Source organism: Arvicanthis niloticus, chromosome 1, assembly GCF_011762505.2.
Source record: "Arvicanthis niloticus isolate mArvNil1 chromosome 1, mArvNil1.pat.X, whole genome shotgun sequence".
Classification (NCBI taxonomy): Eukaryota; Metazoa; Chordata; class Mammalia; order Rodentia; family Muridae; genus Arvicanthis; species Arvicanthis niloticus.
The window spans coordinates 88873597-88892537 of NC_047658.1; the positions used below are offsets into that span (position 1 = coordinate 88873597).

An 18941-nucleotide genomic window follows, 5' to 3' on the forward strand; every position below is an offset into this window, starting at 1 on the left:
CTTTGGAGAAATAAAGAAAGGTTGCTGGGCTTGGGAGCCCTTCAACTTTCAGCAAGACTCCTGTGAATGTACTTATACTCTGGTTCCAGTGTGTGTGTGTGTGTGTGTGTGTGTGTGTGTGTGTGTGTTCATATGTGCGTGTGCCAAAGCTAGGGGAGGACCTTGGGTGTCCTGCTCTATCACACCGTCTACCCCTCATTCCCTTAAGATAGGGTCTCTCACTGCACCTGGAGCTAGGGTGGTAGCCAGCAAGTTCCAGCAATCCTCCTGTCTCAGTACTGGGGTTCCACACATGCTCAGCACACCTGGCTATTTTTGTGGGTATCAGAATCCAAATTTGAATTCTCATGTTTTCACAACAAGTACTGATGCCCACTGAGCCACCTCTCCAGCCCATAACCTGGTTCCTTTATTTTAGCTCTGGTCATGCAACTGATATGCCCATTAGGAATTAGAATGGTAGAAACTTAGTGTCCAATTGGGGAATACTATGATACTCTGGAGGTCACCAAAATTTATTGGAATTTTCCAAACTAGTAAAACGGGAGATGTTAGTGGATGCTGAGGGCATAAGTTCACAGCTGGCCTACTAAAGCTTGGGAGATGCTGCCTCCACTGTTTTCCTCTCAGATATTCCTTATCGCACCGTAGGATATTGCAAAGAAACATTTTTAACGGCCAGTCAAACACCAAGTCTTTATGCCGGTGAAGACCTTTGCATCAATAATGCCCATGGAGTTTGAAAAACCTTTAGAGGAGGTTTAAGTGTCCTGCCCTATATGTGCATTATGTCTACTCTCATCATAAACCCCTAATTGTCTAATTATAATGTATACAAGGTTATATCTAAGAAATTCCAGCCAAGGAATTCTACCGAAATACATTTGGACTTGTTCTAATCCTTTTTTGAGACAGGGTGGGGGTTTCCCAGGGTACCCTCAAAGTCATAATCCTCTTGGCTCTGCCGTCCAAGGTCTGGGATAGCAGACATGCTGCCATACCTGGCTTTGATATCCCACAGTTTAAACTTTTGCCCATTCCATACTAATAGCCCTAATAAAACTTTCAGCCTAAGCAATTTGACACAGACCTTGGGTTTTGAAACAAAAATATCAGCTGCATCAGCACTCCTGTGCAGGGAATGTGGAGTCTACAATGGAAATTCAGAGAATACTGAAGTGAGCTGAGCCAGGTGGACCACAAGCCCAGCACACCTTGCTCTCACAGATGGACCATGAGCCAAGAAGACCTTGCTCTCACAGATGGACCATGAGCCCAGCACACCTTGTTCTCACAGGTGGAGCACGTACACAGTATACCTTGTTCTCTGAAGCTAGCAAGAGGACCTGGGGGCAGGTTCAGATAAAGGTCATTTTCAAGATTAAATAGAAAGAAACTGAAGGAATTGGGATAGGGGACCTTCTACCTTCCCTATGTGGAGAAGACTAGCTTCATATTAAAAGTGGGTAAGAGAAGAAGGGTTGGGAACTTACAGTGAGAATTTGAACCACCAGATATGGGGGTGCTGTAAAGACCAGGTAACATAAGGCTGAAGACTCAACCACAGCTGAAACTGATACTGTCTGAAGACTCAACAATCCTGTCTACTGGCTAGAAGCTTGGGTGCAGAATTGGAAAGAGTAAACATCTGGAATACTGCATTGTTAGAGACCGAGAGACCAGGTGGCACACGAGGATGGTACTGAGATTATTGTCCACTAGATCCAAAACACTGGAAGAAAGTGAAACCAAGAGACTCATAGGTAAACTTGAGGACAGGTATGAGTCTGGAACTGTGCTAAAGGTGAAAGGACACCAGGACGTAACCTGTCATTTCCTGTGGCTGCCGTAACGAATGACCAGAAAAACCATTAAAACGGGAGAAGGTGATTCTTCCCACACTTTCAGAGGTGAGATTGCTAGCAGAGTTGTTCTCCTACACATACTGTGAAGAAACACTGCTCTGTGCCAGTCTTGTAGCTTCTGGTGACAGCCGTGTTGTTCTGGGCCTTCATGTTCACTACATTACTGTCTCCGCCCACCTTCTTCCCTGTGTGTCTAAGGTTACTGCCATGGATTTGAGTTCCACACATCCCGGATGTGGGACGTCACCTTTACATCTGCATGGACTCTGTCCCCAACAAAGTCACATTCACAGATTCTGTGTGAACATGGCTGGCCCTAGAATGAGTTTCAGGGTGAAACATTTTAGTCATGACAGCTTCAATGACAAGGCCCCAAGGGTTGGATTCACGAGTATAAGCATTTCTAGAGGAAAGAAAAGAAAAACCGGAGACAGAGTAGATGCTGGAAAGCTGTGTAGACAGGTGGAGGTGACAGGAGGTAGGGAGAAGGCTGGGAACCGTGAGTCTGTGTCCCAGAGAAGTGTGAGGATGCTTTGGGGAATGATAACATGTACTGATGGAGGGTCGTAGGCTTGGGGGAACCGTTTGTCTTAACTCTGCTTCCTTGTCAGCCTCGTCTGATTCCCTGTGAACCTTAAAAATAAGCTTCAAGACAAAATAGCCTAAAATATTTTTAGTTAATTGGTTTAGAATAAAGCCCTAGATATCTTTATTTAAATAAAGATGTGAGAGAAAAAATGAAACAAACTAATAAAGAAAGAACCAGAAAGGCAGAAAGAAAAGTTATATCCTCATGTAATGTACACAGCATGCTGCCAGCAACAAGAAATACTGGATACTGGTATGAAGACAAAACACGACCTTCAGAATAAAAGCAGTAACTGGGAATCCCAGGTGTTCTCCATCCAGACTGGCGAAAGATATCTGGAAGGAACAGTGCAGAGTAGCTACCTTCATCCTTTGAAGTCCCAAGCAGAGTCAGAAAAAAAAAAAAAAAAAAAAAAAAAAAAAAAAAAAAAAAAAAAAAAAAACTCCAAGGGAAAGAGGGTTGCATTGCCTGTCTCTGACTGGAGAGGCCTGTGCTTCGTGCAGCCATACACAAAGGATGTAATTCAGATTTTTTTTTTCTATAGAAGACATCGGAACTCATTTCTATAACTGTTGCTATTCTTGCAAAAACAAGCCTTTTGCTCCTCAAAAAAAAAAAAAAAAAAAAGATTTTAATATATTTGAAGAAATATTTTGGGCCAGGATAATACTCCACAGCTTACTTTGTATTTTTGAATACATAATAAACACATTAAAAATTTCAAGCAGTGTAAAAGATTATACAATCAAATGTAATTCTCATTTATCCCCGATTGCCTAGCTCTCCCCTCCCACATACAGATCCCTCTCCCAGCACTAACTGCAATCACCCTAGTCCTGAGTCTCCCTCCTGAGGTAAGATGCCGTATGGCTTTTCTTCATTACAAAGCATAGGGTCATCCTTGGGGTAAGTCCCCACAATTCCAAACTCTGTGGATGTTGGAGACTCTAACAGAAAACGGAATGGTATCCGTGTTGTTTCCTATTCTCGTGTGACCTTTAAGTCATCTTTAGGTGGCTGGTTTATAGTACATAATACAGTGTTGATACTGTATACAAAGAAACATTTATATGTATTTAGCACATATGCATTTTTCTAAAGTGTGTGTGTGTGTGTGTGTGTGTGTGTGTGTGTGTGTAGCATGCCATGTATAGAGATCAGAGGGCAGCCTCAGGTATCATTCCTTATCTTTCCACCTCATTTGAGGCAGGGGGGTCTTTTTGTTTCTCTGCTGCATATACCAAGCTAGCTGGCCAGTAAGCCTCCACAGACTGCCTATGTCTGTGCATCTTGCATAGGAGTGTTGGTATTTACACATACACAGAGATACTCATTTTTACATGAATTCTGGGTATCCAAACTCAGGCTAACACACTTGCCTGACCTCCCCAAATATTTCCGATCCACAATCAGCCAAATCTCTGGCTGTAGAACTCATGGATATGGAGGCTCACTGTATGTCAGAAATTGTTCGTTACATTTTAATACTTATAGACCTATTGGTTAAACAATTTGTTTTTAACCCACAGCGACAGATATTTAATTTGTTTCTGTCTTTAATTTTTTTAAGTACTACATATATGCATATATATATATATACCCATGTATATCTATACATATCTATACATATACATATACATATACATATATATATATATATATCCCCAAGGGGAGGAAGCTAACAGCAGCATCCCCAAACCAGACACACCCTCTGATGATGTGTTGCTTCTGCCTCCCCCCTCCCCAGGAGCCTGATGCCGAGGACCTTGGAGACCCAGATCACACTGGAGAAGACACCCAGCTATTTCGTCACTCAAGAAGCCCCTCGGCGGATCTTCAACATGTCCCGAGACACCAAGCTGATAGTGGTGGTGCGAAACCCGGTGACCAGAGCCATCTCGGACTACACACAGACGCTTTCCAAGAAACCGGACATCCCTACCTTCGAGGGCCTGTCCTTCCGCAACCGCAGCCTGGGCCTGGTGGACGTGTCTTGGAATGCCATCCGCATCGGCATGTACGCGCTGCACCTGGAGAGCTGGCTGCGGTACTTCCCACTTGCCCAGATCCACTTCGTCAGCGGCGAGCGGCTCATCACCGACCCAGCTGGCGAGATGGGGCGCATTCAGGACTTCCTGGGCATCAAGAGATTCATCACAGACAAGCACTTCTACTTCAACAAGACCAAAGGATTCCCTTGCTTGAAAAAACCAGAGTCAACCCTCCTGCCTCGATGCCTGGGCAAATCAAAAGGGAGAACTCATGTACAGATCGACCCTGAAGTTATAGACCAGCTCCGGGAATTTTATAGACCTTATAATATTAAATTTTATGAAACTGTTGGGCAGGACTTCCGATGGGAGTGAGTCTCCAAGGCACAAGGGCTCTACTCTTATCTCTTTCGCGAGGTTTATGCACCCAGAGAACCTGACCCCATCTCCAGCCCCTCCTCCCATCTTGAACGCCATGGTAGATCATCTTGAAACCAGAAAACTGAGTAAAAACCAAGAGACTAGTGGTTCCTGCTCTGTCCAGGAAAATTCTGTCTGCTTCTAGCATATCCATCCAGTTCTAGAATCTACTCCCACTTGCCCATGAGAAGTCTTGGGGAATTACTGTAAGAAGAGTGGATCTCCCGATGTTGGGGAGTGGAGACAGTTCTGCTGTGTGAGAACACCGGTCTATCCCAACACTGTGCACTCCGTGGTGGGCTTAATTTCAAGTGGCATGTACCTTCCCTCTGAGCTTAATTTTTCCCTGCAGCCCTGAGTGGTGGGATGGGGCAACGCCCTCCATCCTCATCAGAACATAGCAGTTCATCAACAATGTGCAGAGCCCAAAACCCCTCTCTGGCCACTCCAGGAGACGGACTCTGTGATGATGAAATAAGCCAGTGACTTCAAAGCCTGTGGTCTCCAGTGTGCTTGAAAGATAATATGTCTTTGAAAAGCACTCTGTGACTCTCCCTGCTCCCTGTGGACAAAAGCACATAATTCTGCTGTTACGGGTACTTTCTTTATGCGAGCTTTCATGTTCGGCATGCACGGGATCATGCTTGTCCATGTGAAATAAATATGGCTCTCTCGTGTCCTTAACACTGAGTGTTTCTGTCTAAGCCAGGCTTTCAATTCATCAGTAAATCCCAGTGTAAGACGTAGTCAGGGATGTGGACTTGGGAGGACAGCTGGAAGTGGGTGTGGGTGTGAAGACAGTGTCGGGAGAAGCCAGGATCTAGATGGGGGATGGTGGATTCTGGCTGTAAGAAACTGGTACAGAAAGATTACACAGAGATCTGTAAGGAATGTGTTTATTGTTATTTCTTCATCTTTGGCAACTAGGCATTAAATCCAGACCTGTGCATGCAAGGCAAGTGTTCTAAAACTAAGGTATAGTCTCATCATTTTTGCATTTATTTTCTTACTGTGTTAGTGTGTTGTGTACACACATGGAGGATAGTGTGCATTGTTTGTGTGGATGCACATGTGTGTACATGTGCATGGAGGACAAAGGTCAGTCTCAGGTATGTATCATCAAACAGGCCATCCACGCTGCCTTTTGAGACAGTCTCTCACTAACCTCAGGCTTACCAATTAGGATATTGTTTCTCCGTTAGATTGTCCACTTGCTTTTTTTTTTTTTTTTTTTTTTTGAATTGTTGTTGTGGTTTTATTGTTGTTTTGTTTTGAGGCAGAGGCTCTTACTGGCCTGGAGCTTGCCAATTAGGCTTAGCTGGCTATCTGGAAAGCCCAAGGGATCTGCCTGTGTCCATTTCTCCAGTGCAAGGATTGCAAACACACAATACTATGTCTGGCTTTTACCTTGGGTGCTGGGGACCAAACGCAGGTTCTCAAGCTTACTTGGAAAGCTTTACTGATTCTGCCATCTCCCTTGCCCTATATTTAAGTTTGAGCAGGGTCTTACTAAATTGCCTGGCCTTGAGCTTAGGGTCCTCCAGTCTCAGCTTCCTAAGTATCTGGGATGCACTACAGGCCCAGCTTCTTCTCTGAAACATGATTTTGGTTGGATAATATCTCTGCTTAGATACTTTCAACTTAAAATACCAAACTGAAGGCCCAAGGACTGAGGGAGCATCAGATATATTTTTTTTGCTTGGCCAGCATAAAGCTTTGAAATAGCTGTCAGTGGTTATACAAACTGAAAGTATTTGCCTCAAAATACTGTAGGGTTTCAACTTTTTTTTAAGAGAGAGAGAGAGAGAGAGAGAGAGAGAGAGAGAGAGAGAGAGAGAGAGAGACTTTGCTACACAAAGCCTATACTCTGACTTGAGAATTGACCACCACTTTTGGATATGGCCCTGCACACCTGAGCTTCCCAGCTCCCTTCCTTGATGTGCATAATCTGCTTGGCCCATGTGGGTATTTCCCAGTCTTGCCTTGAGTGTCCCAGACTCTAAGGATGGTGTAAAATCCATCCAACATGACACTTGAGATGATCCCAACTCCCATCATCTGGCTCACCTCCTGCTTCTTTCTCATCTTCTCCAACACTCCAGAATCACATGCCTTCCTGTGCCCTTTTCTAGTCTCCACACTGGTCCATGCCCTTTCCTTTGCTGTGGGATGCTTGCTCTTCTTCCTCCCCCACATCTCTGTCTCTTTCGAAAATCAGGATCCCAGTAAGACTTCATTCAAGTGTGCTTGCTTGGTATTTGTAAGGTCACCTCCCTCTGCTGACAGCTGCTCATTCTTCTATCTCTGTTTGCCAATAACAGGCTTTTATCACACTAGATAACAGTTAGGTATTTAAATGTGTTTCTTTCATAGATCATGAACCCTTTGAAGATCAAGACTCTTTCATGCTAATCTACAGTAGTCTCATGGCAAACGTGCAATGGATGGATGTGTAGGTATGTGGGTGGATGCTGAAGGCCATGATGTGCCAAAGAAGTAAACTGCTTCCTGCATGGCTCCATAGCCCAGGAGCCAGAAAGCATTACAGACCCTCCAAGGGCTTCTGCATTTGGACTTTGCTGGGCATTATAGAGGTGTTAACAGAATTTTAGGGCCAAAGTCCCAACAAGTTCAGTTCAACCTCCTGTCCCAACAAACCAATTAAGAAGGTGGGTAATGATAAAAAGCTGAGAGAGAACTTTTGGTCCATATTTACACTAGGAAGGGGAATAGATAAAGGAACCACATGACCCCAATTCCATCTTTAGGGAACTGACTAGAGCTTTAGGTTTAAACAAAGGAAGAATTGCAACAGGGGGCAAGAGCTAGACCATAATTAAGCTGCCCTGGTCAAGGTGTGGTCTGGATACTTTTGCCCAGTTCTGGTTCTACAGGATGATCCAAAGAAGACTTTATCACTGGGAGGAGCAACCTGGTGACCATGGGATGATCACCTCTGCTCCAGGACACCTTCCATTGATGGGTAATTTCCTCCATCTGAGAGGTGCTCTGTAGGTGCAAGGCTCTACTGTTCCTGAAATCAGAAGTAACTGCAGACTTAAGATAATGATTAGACTTTGGATGCCCTTGAGGATCCTGTTCAAGACATTGTAAAAGGCCTCAGGATCTTATCTTTGTGCCTTTGGCCTTGAAGGAGAGTAAAATAATCTAGACATCTAGCGTTTCTAGATAGACACTCCTTGGGTGATTATCATCTCTGCATGCTGAGTTGAGCAGGTGACCCAAAGAAAGGGAACCAGGTCCAAAATGAAGGCAGAGACACCAAGTTCTTATCCTGCCTTGTGGGACCTAAGTGCCTATAGGTCATTGGAAGGCACAGTCTGACTTGCCAGGGTCAAGGACACAAAAGTCCCATACATAAACTGTACGTATGGGAAGGCCTTGTGAACCAAGCATCTTCCCAACAGCAGATGACTGTGCCCATGTTACTGAGAAATGACTTTGTGAGTTTATCCCTGTCGATCTGAAAGTGTGATGCAGAGGAATGAGTAGCCATTACTTCCTGGAACCTGGATTCTTAGCCACTGGGGAACAAACAGACAATGTATGTGGGTGACAATAAATTGCCCTATAGCATTTCCCACTAAAATGTGTTTAGTGCCCTGGTATCCCGAGCCACAATCTGGCCAAAGCCATAGCCATTGGGAGACAGAATCTCACTGGGACATAAAAGAAGCCTCTGATAAAAAAGTCAGTAAAATTCGATAGTTTATCTCAACTTTAGGAGAATTCACTAAGAATTTGTAAAAGTCTTGAACGTTGTGTGCAGATATGCTTCATTCTTCTACATTGCCAGCATCCACAGACCGCCCAGGCTAAGCAGCCGCCCCATCTTAATGAATAGGTATGACTACTGTAGTTAGCACATCCATCATTGTATGCAAATGAAAGATGCTAAAGTATCTTTAAAATCCTAGCCGAAATGACAGAAATTCAGAGTACATGCGTCTACTCAGCAAGCTCTGATTTTTAATCTAGTGTAACTGTTTCCTCTCGCTCAGGCTGCCCCGGGGCAAATCTGCACAAGTCCCAAATTAGTTCAGTTTAAATATATGGAGTCTGACTATTGCATCTGAAACCAAAAGGCCTCCTCAGGGAGATGAGAGAGAGAGAGTGAGAGAGAGAGAGAGAGAGAGAGAGAGAGAGAGAGAGAGAGAGAGAGAGAGAGAGAGAGAGAGAGAGACTGTTGAAACCAGAAACCCAAAGCAGTACTTTAAAGACTGAAGTGTACCTCTCTGTTGGTTGATATATCTCAAAGTATGTGGCTGGCTGGTCATCAATACCATAGATGCAGACTCCTCTCACCTGCAAGATAATTCAAGATTACTCAACACATGTCTGCATTCAACCCCACAAAAAGAGGACGAAAAATAAAGACCACCCTACAAAGGAAGAAGCAGGTCTACAGACTTATAGCTTGGCTCACTACAGCAAGGGCCCTTGCATTAGGGTCCTCAAAGTCAGTGGGAAAAGTTCCCCATGAGCTTAGGGAAGGAAGGAAGCAGGTGTACCCTGAGTAGAAGCTGCTGGCACTGGGAAGCAGATAAGCTCTCTCAAGTCCAGTCTAGTGTCCTGTTTGTCTTTCTGTGGTTGGTGCTGAGTTGAAAGTGAGGAGAGATAACGGTGAGCTATCGTGCACTGACCAAAAAGATGGTTCAGGAGAAATCTGCTTCTTCTATTGAAGGCTATAGCATCCTTTCTACTTCTGTTTCAAGTTCCAGCATGCTTTCTATTCACAGCCTCCTCATGGTGTGAACGGTACTCCTGAGGGTCAGACAGGGTAGCAACATTCCTTCCTTCCACCTATACCTCAGTAGAACTCAGTCCCTTGGCCACATTGTGAGGTGCAGGGAGATGGGAACATGTAAAGTATTCTGCTTTAGAATCAGAGGACAGCAAGTATGGAGGGCCACCTTCCTGTCCCAGACACAGACTCTTCTCCACAGAGCACAGCTTTGGGTGAGCACTGCTCTCTATGGCTCTGGGACTGTGGCGTGTGAGCAAGCTTCTCCAGTCAGGTGGAATATGGGTCAGTTCTTGCTTCCCTTGCCCTGCCTCTTCCTAAAGGCAGCATGAGACAGGCTAGAGAAAGCAGCACTCCTGGAGTTCAGTGGTTCCAAGCTCAAATTCAAACTCTCTTCTTTCTTAGCTGTATGACTTTGGGCAAATAATTTCTTTTCTGGAAGAATGTGATCATCAGTAAATCAAGACATACACTGTAGTCATGGCAAGAGGTTTGCTGTGGAGATTAGGTGAGAAAAGCCTTGTTTAGCACATAGTAGGTTCTCAGTTTGTTCTTGTTTATTTGCTCCTCGGCAGCAGAGCCTGTCATGGCTGCTAGATTCCTGTCAGCTATGGTGCCCTACAGCTCTAAATGAACCAAGCTCTTAGCAATTTTCCTCACCCTGTCTCTTGCCACATATCTTGAATGACTTTGCCCTTACAAGCCAGGATCAAGTGGCGCTGTTGAAACTGATTCAGAATAAACCCAGCCTGAACATGTTGCTTTTATCTCTGGGGGCTGGGAGAATGAGTGTAAACGCCTTGACATGCACTTATAAAACTCGTACTGCATTTTGCTACTTACTGTACAGGGAACATGGAGATGTGTGCCATACGACCAACCAGTATTCTTAACTGGTTGTTTTGCTGACAGTGGTAGCTTGAAGAAAGAATTTGTCTCTCTTAATAGGGGATTTTGATTGCCCAGTAACATGTATCTTGCTCAACTCATTGTTTGAGACACAAAGCACCCAGGGACTGCATTGTGGGACATCCCAAGAACCCTGCAGCAAGAGAAATTTTTATTTGGGCCAACAAGTATGGCTTTTACATTTACATCTTTTGGCCTCCTCAGACTGCAGAGAAAGCCAGGGAATGATATCCTTTTCTGAACAGAGTTCAACCCAGGATATTGACGCCTGGGAAGAAGGGGGAATGGGTGTTGAGAAGGCTGTTAACAGCCTCTGTTACAAGGAAGCCCAACTGTTTGAAAAGTTGCTCCTGCTTATCAACGTTTTTCCAACCAATCTTCAGAACAAATCTAGAAACAACCCATTCTCCCCACACATGGTGCTAGTTGAGACTTCTAATTTGTCTCTCTCTCTTTTCTTGAGTTTTGAAAGCAAGGGACCCCAATACCAACTTTTTTTTACCTTCTTCTCCAAGCTAGTAAGTCAGATCTCTGAGGAAGTGGCAGGACAAAGGAAGACATCAACTGTAGTATCTGCCAATCTCCCTGGTGTAAATGTTCCCACTGTGATCAGTTTCTAGAGACCATAGCACCATGGCTGAGTGTATAGATAGGCAGAGTCACACAGAACCAACTTCTTGATGTCAAAAGTAGCCAGCTTGGGTACACCATTGCCTAATTGTTCCTCTCCCAGCTTCCCTGGCTAGAAAACCCCTAAGAGGATAGATCCACAGCCAGTTGTATAATGTATTCAAGAGCTTGGTGCCTAAATTAACCTGAGCCCTGAGATCTGGACCAAATGCATTTTCAGCTTTGAGTCAGATGCGACTCAGCTGGTGATGCAGAGTCACCTCTTCATAAAGCTTCAATCCAACAAAGTTCAATTCCATTCTGTCAGCGAAAGAAAAGGAGAAATGATTTAAACGGCGCAGCAATTTTATCTTCCATTTTTGCAGATAAAATGTACGCATACCGCCGAGTAACTGGGAAAAGGAGCCCCAGGTCTTTTGTCCTCCCCTCCAGGTATGTGACTCTCAGGGAGAACACGCTGCTTCACCAACTGTCTCTAACATCGCGTATTACTTACCTTTATATTCCAGTGTGCCTAGACAAAAGCCACCTACTGCTTCAGATGCTCAACCCACTGAACAGAAAGCTGGTGAGCGGTGGACCACTGCAGCCATGGTTTGACTAGTTGTCCTCTCAAAAACTCCTTTTGAAGCCTAATCCTCAATGCAAAGTAGAAAAAGGGGGAGCCTTTAGGAGGCAAATGGAGGCTGTTGGGGCTCCATGCACACCCCTGTTGTAGGGCTTCAGAGAGTGAGTTCCATCACCTTTGTCCTTTTGCCCTTTATGTCATCCAAGGCCACAGCACTTGAACTTGCCACCCCATTGGCCTTGGGCTTTCTGGCAGCAGAACTGTGAGCTGAACTTCTGTGGTTCACCAAGAACTCCATCAGGGCCTTTTGTTTTCACATTGTGAACAGATTGAAGCAGGGGCTGGAAGAGTAATTGTTGGATTGTGGGGATCCCTAAGGTTTTTCCGCTTCTGTCCCTTTGTCCTCTAACCTCTTTACTTTGGAAGCCAGTCTCTCAAGTCTACTTTGTTCGACTCCTATCATTTGAAATCCACTTCCCCAAGATACACACAGACATGTATTACTTTTGCTAGGCTGCAGAAGATGAGACTACACTGTGAAGGAAAGCCGGGAGAGAAAAGCAGAAGGGAACAAAAGGACTTTTAGAAACTCCTTTATTCTTAGATCAGCCCCCTTCCCACTTGATACTGGGCCACATAGTTTGTGTCCCTCTCCTCACTCAATACATTTAACAAAAATCCATGCTTGTATGTGTCTGACATTTATTTTGTTTCCACGTGTCTCGGGGGCCTTGAGATGAATCTACATGACTGACATGTATCAGGCTGATGCCTCTCTGACATGATTAATGTCACCTGGCTAATTGGATCATGACTCACTTACAGGCATGGTCTGCCCCAGAACACCTCGGTGTGGAGCTTGGCTGACAGTACCATCTTATCCGATATTGATGGGCTTGCTAGCCTTCATGTGCCTAGGGAGGGGTTCTGTTTCTTTTTAGACCTAGAGAGGAGGGTGTAGCTCATCCCTTGACCACATACAGCTGGCCGTTTGGCTATATCAAAGACCAGCTAGGGTTTTGCAGCCCACCAAACACAAATGACCCCTGTCCTAATAGAGCTCAGTTCTAGGTTTCTGCCAGTGCTGTATGAGCCTCTTCTGCCACTGAGTCCTGAGAACCCTTGGAGAGGTTCTCTATGTTCAGAGTCCTTAGACTGTGGTACAGCACAGGGATGCTGGACAATATGATGATGCTTCCAAGAAAATAGCAGAAGTGAAGAATTCAGGACACAGAGGTATTTTTAGGAGTTCAGCCATGTCTTTGAATAATGAGATGTGAGGTTTTCTGGTTAAAGAGAATAAGGTCCTTTCACATAATTTCATATAATTTTCACTTTGTAATAACTACAATCATTATTCCTGGTTCTATAGAGGAAAGAAATTGAAGGCAAGAGATTTACATAATGTGACCCAGGTTCCACAGTGAGGACTCAAATCAACAACTTCTAACTCTAAATCCCTTGTCTTTATGAGGAAAGGATGTGTACTACAATGTTAACATTCAAATTATCTTCTAAGAAGTTGCCATCAACAAAGCTTGTTAGACCCTAGGCTAGAGAATGGATACACACTATAATATAAACAGGACTCATCCAATCTTCTCTGACATATTTGAGAAGTGGTGACAAGAATAAGACATCAGACACAGAGCCTGGCACTTCATCTATGATGACAAGGACAAGCTCAGGGATATCTGTGATAAGAAGAACAAGCACAGGGTCATCTGTAATAGCCAATAGGACAAGAACAGTGTCTTCTGTGATGGCAAGGACAAGCACAGGGTCATCTGTGATGGCAAGGACAAGCACAAGGTCATCTGTGATGGCAAGGACAAGCACAGGGTCATCTGTAAAGGTAAGGACAAGGATAGGTCCATCTGTGATGGCAAGGGCAAGTACAGAGCCATCTGTGATAGCAAAGACAAGAACAGGGTCATTTGTGATGGCAAAAGCAAGCATGGGGCCATCTATGATAGCAAGAACTAGAACGGGGTCATCTGTGAGGGCAAGGACAAGCACAGGGTCATCTGTGACAGCAAGGGCAAGCACAGGATTGGAGGCAACTAAGTCTTGTACCGAATCCAAACTGACATTTGGGCAGTAGAGCTGCTAATCTGGGGGTCAACACAAAACTCCAAATGAAATGTTTTGTAATTAAAAGGGTAAAATCTGAAAGTCAGGGTACACATATATATACTTCCAGCACTCAGGAGGCTGAGACAGGAGGATCATAGGTTCTAGGCCATTTGGGAAGCTTAGCAAGAGTTTGTCTTGAAGAAGAGGAGGAGCAGGAGGAGGCACAACGGCGGCAGTGGGTGAAGCAGGAGGAGCACACTAAATTGTGTCAAGAAACACTGTAGAGAAACTCCTGTAATTGAGTTCAGGCATAGCTTTGAGTTTTTGAATACTTTTTTGTTTTGGTTGTCTTTGGTGTTTGTTTTTAAGACAAGGTTTCCCTATGAAGCCTTGGTTGTCCCAGAACTTTCTCTGTAGACCAGGCTGGCCTCAAAGTCATAGCAATCCACCTTCATCTGCCTCCCAAGTGCTAGGATTTAAGGCTCAAGCCACCACACCAGAAGTTTCTGAATACTTAAGGCAAAGAGGAAAGCTTATGGGAAGCACATCTCAGATGATTTCAAGATGTGAGTTCAAAGGACAGAGAACTAGTTTCCTGAGAGATCTTCCTGTGTGAGACACTCACTGAAATAATGTTCCTTTTTAGAGGAACTGGGATAATCCGCCTGTTAGCCCTCCCCATATACAATAATGAGAATCTAAATTAGATGCTTCTGTTGGATGTCCAGATGGTATGGTATAACAACTACTAATTAGCGGCAGTCTGGATTGGTAGAGGGGGGAAAGTTAGACTGTCTTTTCCATCCTTGAGCCTAAGTCACAGATTATGGTATTAGATTAGCTGTGAGCAAATGATATGCCACTGATGTCACTAGTGACTTCATGTGAAAAGGAGCCTAATAAAAAATGGGCAATTAATAACCAAAGATTCTGGAACTAGAGAGATGGCTCTGTGGTTAAGAGCACTCACTGGCTGTTCTTTAACAGGACTAGAGTTCAAGTCCCAGCACCCACATGGCAGCTCACAAGTTGTCTATAACTCCAGTTCCAAGGAATTCAACTCCCTCATACAGACATACGTGTAAGCAAAACATCAGTGAATCCACAGTATACAAGATGGATAGATAGATCTTTCTATGGAGAGGACAGTGTCTACAAATCTGATGACAGAGCAAGTCTCCAAGAATAGTTCTCAGATATTTAAAAACTCAGCACTGGGCTGGTGAGATGGCTCAGAAGGTCAAGGGGTTTGCGGCCAAACTTGATCCCCAGGACTCAGCAGTGAAAATAGAAGACCAACTCCTGAAAGTTGTCCTCTGACCTTCAAATCATGCACATGTGCATGCACACACACACACAGAGGGGGGAGAGGGGAGAAGATTCTGAGCTTGGAAAGCAATGCTAGGATTCTGGTCCATCCTCTAGGTGATTTGCCATATTTTTAATATCTTTTGCCAACCAGAGTTTAAAATATCGAATGTCATGAAATTTCCAATACCTTACTGTTTTGATCTATGAAAACGACACTCTCCCTTGTCTCTTCCTAAAACAAACGTTTAGGAAATTAGAAGGCACAGTAAGCTATCTCTGTGTCCTGTCTGACTTGTTTAAGAAACTAAGGTCTATTTAAAAGTCACACCATATGGATAAACACACGGATGTAAAATGATGCTTTTCCTCTTCTCATGCATTATAAAAAGACAGTCATTAAATTTGCCATAATCTTTAACATCAGATTCTCTGCATGTGTTTATTAGTATACTGAGACATTTGTACAATGTATTTTCCCCTCTCCCAACACCCTCCACATCCCCCTTCCCTACCCACCAGATGACTTTGTGTCTTTTTTCCTCTCTCATCAAGTCCTACCTGTGCTGTAGCCATGCACCAGAGCACGGTGGACCCACCAGCTCCTTTTTGTGGTAGATGATGGTCAACAACAGGGGTCCATGACTGGTCAAGGACAGGGAATGGTGGGCATAAAATCCAATCTTGGTTTGCAACAAGAAACTCTCTGCCTTGGTGTTTTCTGGACACCTCTCTGTTCAAATACCTGCCTGGTGGTGTTGATGTAGGCAAGGTGTTAGATCTGAGGTAACTAAGGGAACAGCAGCTGCTCCTTGAAGCTTTGTCCCCTGGAGATCAGATGCCCCTTTGTGGTTAAACCTCTTTAAAGCTGAAGTTAGATTGTTCCCACTACATTAGAAACTGAGGTATCAGGGCATCACACTAGCAAAAGGACTACATCCACAAAGACCTGATGCCACTATAACATCACACACAGTGAGGCGTGGACATTTCTCCTCTTTTGAGGGCCTTTCTAGAGGATCATGGGAAGAAGATGCTGAAAGGAAGTGCTGTTCCACCACGATGTGAGGAAAGGTTCTCTTTATCCTAGGGGTATACTCCCTACCTTTTAAGTACCCATAAGAAATTCTTTTAAATCCACAATGTGGTGCACACTGGCTGCTCCCCAACTTTTAGGCAATTGACTCTAGCCTCTCTTTTGAAGTGTTTTCTTTGCTAAATAAACTTCAGCTTCATCTGTTTATGTTTCATAACATAATTATTTCAGTCAAAAGACATGACTCTTGTGATAGCACCACGAGAATTTTCTCCCAGTCTGTCCCCTGTCCCTATCCCCAGGGCACTGGGACCACTGACCTCGTGGTGATCAACTGTGGAAATGGAGTCATGACTTTCTCGTTACCACAGTCTAAGAGGTTGCTTATGCCCAGCGCTTGTACTCTCTCACCAAGCATGAGGATCAAATGTGGGTCCGATTTCTTTGACTTCACTGAATTAAACTGCTCTGCCATTTCTGTTAAAGTCCACAAAGCAACCTAAATAAACACCTAAGATTAGCAATGATTCGGATTGCTGCAAACTGTGTAGCCAGTGAGGCATGGCTTGAAGGAAAATAATTTCAAGAGTGTTTTAATATGGAGATTTTTAAAAGGGTTCAAATGTAAAATGACTCCTGACTTTTCTGAAGGGTTTTCTTGGCAAGAGAGGTTGTGACCCTTCTATAAAGCATATTTGGAGGCGACCTTTAATTTATTTTTATCACACATGTTTAACAATTAACCTTTTGGAGAAACTGACAACTTGGATCCCACAGGGAACCAAGAGAATGAACATTCGGGGTGGAGTCATTTGATGTTTCCCATTTGGATGCCAAGAGTTCTCTGCCAGATACAGGTTTTTGGTTTGGGCCTCGTGCACATGTTGCCAATTCTACCTGGCACATTTAGCCAATGGGATTTGTTGTTTCGTGCTGCCTAGATACTGAAAATGTGACTTTGACAGACAATGGGTGAAAGGAAAGTCAATTCTGCTTGCTACTGCAGAAGGACCTTTTCTGTTACTAAAACATCGGACCAAGTTTGTAAAGAGCACAGTCTCTTTTTGTGTCACTTAAAACAAAACCAATTTTTCAGCCTATACACTCAGACTCTCTTGGTGAGTTCGGTAAGATGAGAGACAGAAAGGAGAATTAAAAGCCTTGGGTCAATACTAATAAGATAGTGTGACTCAATTTATAAATTATTTATATATGAAATCAAAATTTATATATAATACATCAATGGGCTGAAATATCTTGTTCTATCTATATTCTGTTGAATGAACTGGAATAAAATCATGGCCAATAGTTAAATAATGACCTAAGTCCTCTTGTCCGCAATGAAAAATTTAAAGAAAAGAGACTCTTCTGATCTTCAGTTTGTAAAGGTGAGATTTCAGGGAATCTTAACTGGGCCAGTGTGTCAGTAACTTGAGTCATTCTAACATGGTTTCTGCAATTTGACACATCCATAGTATTTATGCAGTCATTCCCTTAACTTTTATTTATATGTATGTGTGTATGCTTGTTTACTGTGTATGTGTGCTTGTGTAAAGTTACCCTCAAAGGCCAGAAGAGAGCATCCAGTCCCTCAGAGATGGAGTTGGAGGAGGTGGTGGAGCTGTGAGATACAGATGCTGGGACCTAGGCTCAGATCCTCTACAAGAGCAGCAAGTGCTCTCAGCCACTCAGCATCTCTCCAGACCTCTCTGTCCTCAGACCATCACTTCTCTTATTCCTCGATTATTGGAAATGAAACCTCCACCTTTTAATCATAAATGGAAACACTGGTTCCATCAACTCCAACTTAAAAATGCCTCCTCCATCAGAATACCACCTACTCCTTCTCCTCACAGACTTGACCTGTGTGTGGTGTTGTGTGTTCTTCAGACACACACACTTTACAGAGAGGAGCTTCCCAGGGTCCCAGCTGAGAGACCATGGGTAGGCATTAATAACTCTGATCCACAAAGTCAGAACTCAGCCAGCCATCACAAGGGTGCAACTGCAGTCTTTTTTCAGTTTTAGACTTGTGCCTTTCCCCCCAATTAGCTCAGAATTCACTTGGAAACACAGAATTGTACTTTATCAGATCTCTCATACTTCAAATTTATTCATTTGTATTTTCTTTGAGACCAGAGCACTTAACTGAAAAGAATGCAAAGCAATATTCAAGGTTTTCAAGAGCAACAGGAGTAAGAAAATAAACATATTTCATTTGCAATGGAAGTTTCAGACTATTTTATACAATGAGTGCTGGATAGTCCATAAGTGGCTATCTGCATGATGTAGAACTTTAAACTGAATACCTGCTTAGTTAACATAGATAGATGCCTAGCAGTTCAACATGGCACTCACAGCCTTAAGGATTACAGGAGAACTGGTAAGGGATTGCTGGAGAGATGTTGGTTCAATTCACACTGGGGAGTTAAAGAAACTGGGCTCTGACTTTTGTGAAGGATGACAGCAGCAGTAGCAGCACCAGAGTAGATGCACTTAGAACAAAGAGTGAAAGTGGGTTGCCAAAAGCAGTATCCAATATCTCAAAACTCTTCACATGTGGACCAGCACAGGAAGATGCTGCTCATTCTGGGAGACGGTTTTCTCCCTCAGTTATTCTCCCAGGAAATACCCTCCCAGAGATATGAGTCTTACTAAATCCCAGATCAAGTCAAGTAGAAAACCAAGACAAACCATTAAGGGAAGAAGGAAGTTGTTTTAACAACTTCCTGGCTTGAGAGGACTTGGTTTACCATGGCAGGGCCCCATGTTGGAGACATTCAG

The 18941-nt window shown here is 43.8% G+C and overlaps 1 protein-coding gene across 1 annotated transcript in view; it reads left to right on the plus strand.

Moving 5' to 3' along the window:
* Hs3st2 (heparan sulfate-glucosamine 3-sulfotransferase 2) overlaps positions 1-5549 on the plus strand; it is a 103724-nt gene extending 98175 nt beyond the window's left edge. The window contains exon 2 of the mRNA XM_034512033.2: positions 4202-5549. Coding sequence (XP_034367924.1) covers positions 4202-4820 — 619 coding nt within the window. The 3' untranslated portion in view covers positions 4821-5549. The remainder of the gene's footprint in view (positions 1-4201) is intronic.
* Positions 5550-18941: the final 13392 nt, after the last annotated feature.